The sequence below is a fragment of the Sardina pilchardus genome, chromosome 24 (assembly GCF_963854185.1).
Source record: "Sardina pilchardus chromosome 24, fSarPil1.1, whole genome shotgun sequence".
Taxonomy (NCBI): domain Eukaryota; kingdom Metazoa; phylum Chordata; class Actinopteri; order Clupeiformes; family Clupeidae; genus Sardina; species Sardina pilchardus.
The window spans coordinates 12,654,570-12,663,419 of NC_085017.1; the positions used below are offsets into that span (position 1 = coordinate 12,654,570).

General features: G+C 44.2%; 1 protein-coding gene across 1 annotated transcript; it reads left to right on the plus strand.

Annotated features, from left to right (window-relative positions):
* Positions 1 to 6,005: 6,005 nt before the first annotated feature.
* LOC134072652 (lymphocyte antigen 6D-like) lies at positions 6,006 to 8,488 on the plus strand. Its single transcript, XM_062529442.1, has 3 exons — positions 6,006 to 6,195; positions 6,887 to 6,997; positions 7,618 to 8,488. Exons 1-3 carry the CDS (start codon positions 6,144 to 6,146, stop codon positions 7,857 to 7,859), a joined length of 405 nt encoding a protein of 134 aa, XP_062385426.1. The 5' UTR covers positions 6,006 to 6,143; the 3' UTR covers positions 7,860 to 8,488.
* Positions 8,489 to 8,850: the final 362 nt, after the last annotated feature.

An 8,850-nucleotide genomic window follows, 5' to 3' on the forward strand; every position in this document is an offset into this window, starting at 1 on the left:
AGAGAGAGAGAGAGAGAGAGAGAGAGAGAGAGAGAAGGACAGAGACAGTGAGAGAGACAAAAAGAGAGAGCGAGAGAGCGCGTGAGAGAGAGAAAGCTGAAAGGGAACACAGGAAATGTACTGCAGAGCAGAACAAGACAGTTTCACTGCCGTTAAGTGAGGGACAACACTTTCAGTGAGTGAAGACAGAGGGGGAGAGAGGATAGAGATGGAGGGACAGAGAGGAAGAGAGAGAGAGAGAGAGAGAGAGAGACGGAAGAGAGGGGGAAGAGAGGGGGAGAGAAAGGAGACAGGGGGAAGGATGGAAATGGAAGGACACAGAGGGAGAGGCTAGAAAAAAAGACTAGAACACACATGGAGAGCAAGAAGCTGAGAGAACAGAATGAGCGTCTCAGATGCCTGCATGAAAATCTAATGCAGCCCTGATGAAACGGGAGACTGGTGCTCAGAAAACCACAGAGCATCTTGAGTAACCATCTTCTTTTCCTCTCCTCTCCTCCCTCCTCCTATCAGCTCCTCTCCCTTCTTCTCTTCTCTCCCTTCCTTTTCTCTCTTCTCCTCTCCCCTCCTCCTTTCCTCTCCTCTATCCTCCTCTCATCTCTTCCCACCTCCTCTCCTCTCCTCTCTCCTCCTATCAGCTCCTCTCCCTTCTTCTCTTCTCTCCCTTCCTTTTCTCTCTTCTCTTCCCCCCTCCTCCTTTCCTCTCCTCTATCCTCCTCTCATCTCTTCCCACCTCCTCTCCTCCTCCCCTCCTCTCCTCTCCTCCTCTCCTCTCCTCTCCTCCTCTCTCCCCCTCTCCTCTCCTCTCCCCTCCACAGTGAGTCGGTGGTGTGGTCGTGCTGTGATGGTGACAGATTGCCCGTCCCCACCAAGCTGTGCCCACGTAGAGTGTCTCCGTTCCAAAGTGCTCCGAAGCGTTCTGGCCGTCCTTCAGCCCCACGCCAACCACAGTGCCACCACAGCCCAGCTGGGAGCAGGTAACATGGTCAACAGCACACACACGCACACACGCACACACACACACACTCACACTCACACTCACACTCACACTCACACTCACACTCACACTCACACTCACACTCACACTCACACTCACACTCACACTCAAACTCACACTCACACTCACACTCACACTCACACTCACACACACACAGACACAGACACAGACACAGACACAGACACAGACACAGACACACTCACACTCACACTCACACTCACACTCACACTCACACTCACACTCACACTCACACTCTCACACACACACACACACACACACACACACACACACACACACACACACACACAAACAGCTAACACACAACCACACACACTTCACATGGACACAGACTGACATATCTCACACTAAACTAGATATTGTGCTCTCATTGTTCTCTCCCAATACTAATCATTTTGGTTTCCTGAGCATGAGCCCATTGTTAACCGATAGGAGAGCCGGAATTGAATTGAATAGCGGAATTGAACGGCTCTTCCAAGTGCAGTCTATGAGAGGAGTGACACTGCCTCCCACAGGCCATCAGAGGAAGTGCAGGCATAGTGAAGGGCACCTGTGCCATGAGGCATGATTAGTCTAACAAATTTGGTCCCAGTGTGTGTGTGTGTGTGTGTGTGTGTGTGTGTGTGTGTGTGTGTGTGTGTGTGTGTGTGTGTGTGTGTGTGTGTGTGTGTGTGTGTGTGTGTGTGTGTGTGTGCGTGTGTGTGTGTTTGGTCTGGCTAAAACGGGAAGGAAGCGGGCAGTGTGCTGCGCTGCAGAGTGTGTGTGTGTGTGTGTGTGTGTGTGTGTGTGTGTGTGTGTGTGTGAGAGAGAGAGAGCTCGGATGACGTGCAACCGCTGGGATCGCGTTCCAAACTCGGTAGTCTTTCAAGGGCGTCGAGTTCAAAAGCAGCCGACTGACTCCATGGCCCTGGCAGCACAGCAGAGAAGAGGAGGATTGGGAAGGACGCTAAACATCAGAGCGCTGGGTTGGGCAATACAGCACCAATCTCTCACACAGTCACACACAACAGCATTCAAACCCTACTGCTATTCCATGTTACTATAGCTCTGTGCTAAAGGACTTTTTTTTTTCTATCAACAGTACTCAAGTGAATCCACTAGAAGGAACAAGAAAACTGCTTACTTCACATCACTCACTTATTCACTCACTCACTCACTCACATTTCAGGTAAAAATTCCAATGCACTCGTTTATCAGTGTCTGACAGAGAGTGAGATCCATGTGCAAGTGTAGACTGAAATCCTGGCATCTCCTGCAGATGCCTGGACACACACACACACACACACACACACACACACACACACACACACACACACACACAGACCCATCTGCAGACTGGCTCTTCTGTTCCCTCATTAACCAGAAAACCCAGGCCACTCTTCAGAAGGGCACAGTATCCCGTGTGTGTGTGTGTGTGTGTGTGTGTGTGTGTGTGTGTGTGTGTGTGTGTGTGTGTGTCGGAGGAGGATGAGTGGATGCCCTGGTCTCAGCGAGGTGGTGTGCGGTGGGAGCCGGAGGCGGTTGTCAGGGTTACCTGATGTGGTGAAAGAGCAGGACCATCTGCCATGAACACAAACGCCTCGCAGGCACTGACTGCGGTAATTACAGAAAAAAACACACCGTCAGCAGAGCTGTGTGTGTGTGTGTGTGTGTGTGTGTGTGTGTGTGTGTGTGTGTGTGTGTGTGTGTGTGTGTGTGTGTGTGTGTGTGTACACCATCTACCTGAGACACCCACCACCACGAACAGAACTGACCAACACGTAAAAAGAAGTATCGCCGTAGCACCAATTTCTGCTGACCATCCAACCTTTCTCATATTGTCGGCTGCAGCATATTTCACACACAAACACACACACACACACACACACACACACACACACACAAACACAAAAGGAAGAGAGAGAGACAGAGAGAAATAGACAGACAGACAGACACACAGAGAGAGAGAGAGAGAGAGAGAGAGAAAACATACAATGGCATATCTGCTTAAAGTGGAAATGAAGCACTGAACATGTCCATGTGTTTGGAAGCTTTTTGTTATAGGTGAGATATAGATTTTACAATCAAACCTGAGGGGTATTTCACAAAACCTAGATGAGGGATTAAGACGGAATCTTTTGGTTATCCTGGATGAATTTAGCTTTGAGTTGGTTTCACAAAAAAGATGGCACAGAAGTTGTCATGATGGGAATTTATTCTCTGCACCTAAGCCAAATCCAATTCGACTTCAAGTCATTTTTCCGCTATCGGAGGTCAGAATTTCTGAAGATCCAATGTGGCATGACGGCACTAGAACAGCCAAGCTAATTTAATTCTAATGGTAATTACATTATCTGATTGGTTCAGCTAGCTGTCATTCAAATCAGACCTCCATGCATTATTTTTAAGAGCTGCATTCTATTTAAATACTATTTGCTACATGCATTTACTTACAAAATACTATCAGATTGTCTGTCCGAATCCGCTCTGACACTAGCTGTGTTCATCACTGCTTTACGAATCATTCTTAAAAGCCAAGTAAAAGGCCTAGTTTAGCAGACTGGCTAATGACAGATACAGCCTCATTTGAAGAGCTTATTGCAAGACTGAATGATGGTAGAGGTAAATTCTCTCAGGTCTGGTCTCACCCCCCCCCCCCCCCCCCCCCCAACCCCCCCTGTATGTGTATGTGTTTTAATTTTATTCATTTTTGCCCAGACTGCTATATAGTACTGTATGTGTTCAGTGCTGTTACTTGTTGTAACACGGAAAAAACAATAAAAAAAACTTTGATTACAGATTGTCTGTCCAATACCATATGGCCATCATTTCAATTATGGTGGGCTTATAATTAATAACATACTCGTTGTTTGCTTCTTTTATTGATAGAGGTTTGATGAAGAGCCGACTAGTAGTTGATTGGAGGTGGAGGGGGAATTTTTCAAAGGTGTTTTCAACTAATTCGGTTTTAAGACAAAATAAAGATATATATATTATCATACTTTGTGCATCTTTGCCGTGGCAAGCGCTTTCTGAATGGCAGCATGTGCCGAAACAAGGAAGCACTTGCATTCAGTTGGTCTGCCACACCTACTCCCGCTATGTTACAGAAATAGTCATGATTCCCCACTCCAAAAAGTAAAACTCTACTTTGTTGTTGGTCTACAGTATATCCAAAGCAGTTGTTCACTTTGTGTGAATGACGCTATTTTATTTTCCGCATCTTTTTTTATTCCAACCGTGAGTTATTTGGGGGGAAAAAGAGAACGCGCCGCACGTATCCTGAATTACATACACCTGGATTGACATAATCGCTCGTATTCATCCTGGATTGGCGTTAGTGAAACTACTTGAGCAGAAATGACCAGACAACGCTCAGACAGGGCAGTCCCTAATATCCCCAGGTGGCCTGAATGCAGCATAATATCAGCAATAATTGCAAGTATCCTTGTGACATCACCTATATCAAATGATTGCTGTACCCTGCTGACACAGATTTGAATTTCTACCTTGCTTTTTCGAGTGTGTGTGTGTGTGTGTGTGTATATATATATATATATATATATATATATATATATATATATATATATATATATATTATAATACTTCCTAAACTTACTTATATGGACATGTACCAGTAGTGTTTTACAACTGTACCAGCATTTTTAATATGAAGTATTTGTATGTGTGCTTTAATATGTATTGTGCACTGCACTTTGAAATGCACTAGCACTTTACTGTGCACTGCACTTTGATATGCATTAGCACTTTATTGTGCACTGCACTTTGATATGCACTTGCACTTTACTGTGCACTGCACTTTGATATGCACTAGCACTTTATTGTGCACTGCACTTTGATATGCATCAGCACTTTACTGTGCACTGCACTTTGATATGCACTTGCACTTTACTGTGCACTGCACTTTGATATGCACTAGTACTTTATTGTGCACTGCACTTGGATTGCACCAGCACTTTATTGTGCACTGGCACTTTAAATGTGCATTAGTTTCAAGCTTCAGCTAGGGCAGATTGCACAGTCAGCTCCTCTTGCACTTTGGTCCTCATCTGGTTGCCAGTTATGCACCTTTTTGTCTCTGTTTAGTTGTCAATACTGTCTGTCACATTGCTGTCTCTGTATGTTTTAATGTATGTCTGCAGCAGTACCCTGTCTCTAACCAAAATTTCTCCCAAGGGAGACGAATAAATTGACTTGACTTGACTTGACTTGATAAATAACATAACTTTTTTTTATCTGGTAGTGTGTTATTCATGGGTTTCATCATGTTCCTTTCCACAGGTGTATTAATCAAGCACTATGCAGTCTGCCTTAATAATCAAGGTGCTTGATTGTATACACCTGTGGACAGGGACCTGATGAAACTCATGATCTTGTACTTGTATATATAAAAACACACACACACTGTCCTCAACAACTAACAGGTGCATCCCCACCCAGGGGGTCAGGATTTGACTGATTAGCTTCGCCGATTAGCAAAGCACTTCCTCGTCGCCATTTTCCAGAAATACATCATGTCCGGTGCCGTTTTACCTGCGTTGGTGGCTGTTCCACTCTCAGCTCATGCACGAGCTTAGTGTGGGCACGAGCTCTCCTTCTGTACCTTACGTCAATCGGTAACCTGGCACTTAATTGGCTAAGTAAAACGGCACCGGAAACAAGCCCCTTGAAACGCCATGTTGAAGCCTGAAAAAATCGTTCAATTTTGGCACTTTTCACTAGCCTAGCATTCCCATTGAAATGAATGGGGGCGGGACTTGTTCACTTTCTCCAGTTCTTATAATACCTCCATGTCCCCACCCATGAGTTTCAAAGAGCCCTGAAAGAAAAACAATGAGCACACAATGATCAATGACTGATGGCTCACTGATACCCGTTAACACCTCACCCCACCCACATCCACCTAGAAACCCACCAATCCTGCACCCCCACACCCACGCCCACCTCCACTCCCCCTCCTGCTGCTTCACCTTATATTGGGGCTGTTGAGACTGAGCTTTCCAGTCTACAGCTCCTTGGCTTACAGTCTCTTCAGGCCTGCCAGTGATCCATCAGAGGAACAGCAGCTGCAACTTCTTCGTCTCTCTCTTTTATCACTTCTCGATCGCCAGAAAACCCAAGTGAGAAGATGAAGACCCTGCTTTTTGGACTTGTTGGACTGGTTGCCTCCATCTACTTGGGTATGTGCTCTTGAGTTGAATCACTACTCGCATGACAACTGAGGCCTTTTTTTGGTAGTTAATCGTACACAAAGGCTTTAAGGATGTAATTGTAAGATTACTGTGATCTAGGAAATACCAAGAAACTCAGATTGCATACCATTCAAAACCAGTTGGTTACCTCTCCTCAATGGATTTGTGGGTTATGTAGTTGGAGTCAGTTGTGTGGTTCTACACCTGCGGTGGTCATTCATCTTTCAGTGAGGGCAGGAATGGAAACAAATGTCAATTGATTTCATTTTCCTGAAATTTCTTCAGATTTAGAGATTTTAAGTTTACAGTTTACCGTTTAACTTTGTCAACCACAACCTCTAATGTGCTTAGATGTCAATGTATTATTGATCTGTGTCTTGGTGTAGTATTACCAACTTTTACATTGCTTACTGTTCAATTTAACTGTTATTCGTATGTCGCTTTGGACAAAAGCATCTGCCAAATACCATAACCATAATTTGACTGCAAATATCTTGGGGTGATGGTGGGTGGTGAATGAGCTGGGCTCTAATATAACGGCCTGTTAAAGTTGTAGGTTCAATTCCAGGCTTCCACCATTGTGCCCTCGGTTGCTCTGGAGATAAGGGCCTTTGTAATATAATTGTAAGTTACTTTGGATAGCAGCATCTGCTAAATGGATGTGTTTTGTGTGCTTCAGCGGAGTCCCTCACCTGTAACAAGTGCAGCATTGGTTTGGTGGGATTTTGCATCATCTCTTCTGAAGAGACGTGCTCTGGAAACGACACCAGCTGCTTCACCGGAAGTGCAAGTAAGTGTTTCCAAAGTGACCTGCAGTCTAATTTTAAAAAAGGGTCAAACTTTCACCTTCTACTTTTGGGCTGGTTTGACGTGCATGTATTAGGCCAAGTCCTAGACTAAAATAATTTCTCAATGGATATCTCCATTAAGATTCTTTAGTCCAGGCCTAGTCTTGGTCCATGTCTAGGACTAACCTGTCTCTTATGTTTAGTTTGAATTGACCCTGATCAGATGTCCAGTCTGTCAGGTCTGACTTTAATCTGGCTCAGTTCTACTGACAACTCACTCCAGATTTAAACCCCCAATTAGATGCTACATGCACTGTAAAGAGTTGTGGGTGGTGATGGGGGTGGTATCAGGATTTGAATGAGCTGAGATATCCAGATGAGGAGACTGTGTGAGAGTAAAAGAGTAATGCTACCTGTACAGTGGAAGACTTTTGACGATTTGGGGAAGATTATTGTCCTCTTTCTTTAGTCTTTTAACTAATGCCCCCCATTTCAAGCTTTACTCAAAAGACTACAGTCTTTCAAGAAACTTTCCCAATCATTTCTTCTGGTGTAAGGATGGCTTAAGATGAGAAACCGTTTCTGTTGTCTTCCACTGACATCCATCTTCCCATGTTTCCAGCGTTCCCCTCAATCACTGGCTTTAGCGGCTTCAGTACCCAGGGGTGCCTAGAGGATTCCAAATGCAACAGCACCACCAACGGCACCATCCTGGGCGCCACCTACCAGGTATCTAGCACCTGCTGTGGCAGCGACAAATGCAACCTTCTCGTAAAAAGTGCCGCCCCCTCCACCTACGTCTCCACCACCATGGCCATGGCTGCTGCACTAACCGCTTCTGTCTGGGGTTCTGGTATTCTCTAACGATTAGGAAGTGCCAGTCAACTGTGAACTACGCAACCCAGTGTGTATGTCTGTAGAAACCAGTTTGACTTCTCTTGGGTCTTCATTGTATTTTCAGAAACCCACTTGATTTGATACTATTTCACATTTGACTTTGTTTTTCCCCACATTTCTTGTAACTGAATGCACCCTATTGATCTGAAACAAAGAGGTGAAGGATGATGTAAATTCACACATATGAAGTGTCCAAGACACTCCATGAACCTCTCAAATGATGTTTGCAACTAGGGATGTCTTCTATGACCCTGATTTCACATTGTTCTATATTTCACAGGGTGTACACTAGCCATGTGTTATGTCTTTTGTCTGAGAGTCTGCTCCAGGGCATAACATTCTTCCAGTGATTTATTGAAAACGGGTTTAAAAAAAAAAAGCATTAAGATGCCTCACTGCAAGTCATGTGTTAATCACAGATCAAATTTGGACAGTTCTGATATGATGAAGGTTCAGATCTGTTTGAATGTAATTGTGCTAATGTCTCATTTGGCTTAAATTATTATTGTGTGTGTGATTTTGATTCTATTTGTTTAAATTGAACTTTTTGTATTTTTTTTTTTTTTTTAATTCAGAATAAAATATTTTATTACACATACAGTAGCAAAATGTCTCCTTGATTCACAACACCTATGGTAAGGAGGAAACCCAACCCGATTTCACCCTGCGGGGAAATTACTTCCTGACAATCTGACATTGAAATTGTGTTTTCCAACAAAATAAGGACCAAGAGATGGTTGATGAACTGACCCACATTTTTGTTTTTGCTAGAACTAGTGAGCAAAGTGTTCTTGTATTGTGTCGCTTTAGTCATCATTGTACAGCATTTTGGTCAGCTTATGCTGTGTGTAAATGTGCTCTGAGTTTACTTTAGAAGTAGGTCTAATACCACAAAGTTGCTGTACAAGTTTAATCAAAGTCCTTAGCTGCTACCTACCTAGCGAACATCACTAGCCGT

Excerpts from the sequence above, each read along its gene's own strand:
- LOC134072652 (XM_062529442.1), top strand. The coding sequence starts at position 6,144 with ATGAAGACCCTGCTTTTTGGACTTGTTGGACTGGTTGCCTCCATCTAC. Across the intron at positions 6,196-6,886 it reads GGTTGCCTCCATCTACTTGG|CGGAGTCCCTCACCTGTAAC; the intron begins GTATGTGCTCTT and ends TGTGTGCTTCAG. Across the intron at positions 6,998-7,617 it reads CTGCTTCACCGGAAGTGCAA|CGTTCCCCTCAATCACTGGC; the intron begins GTAAGTGTTTCC and ends CCATGTTTCCAG.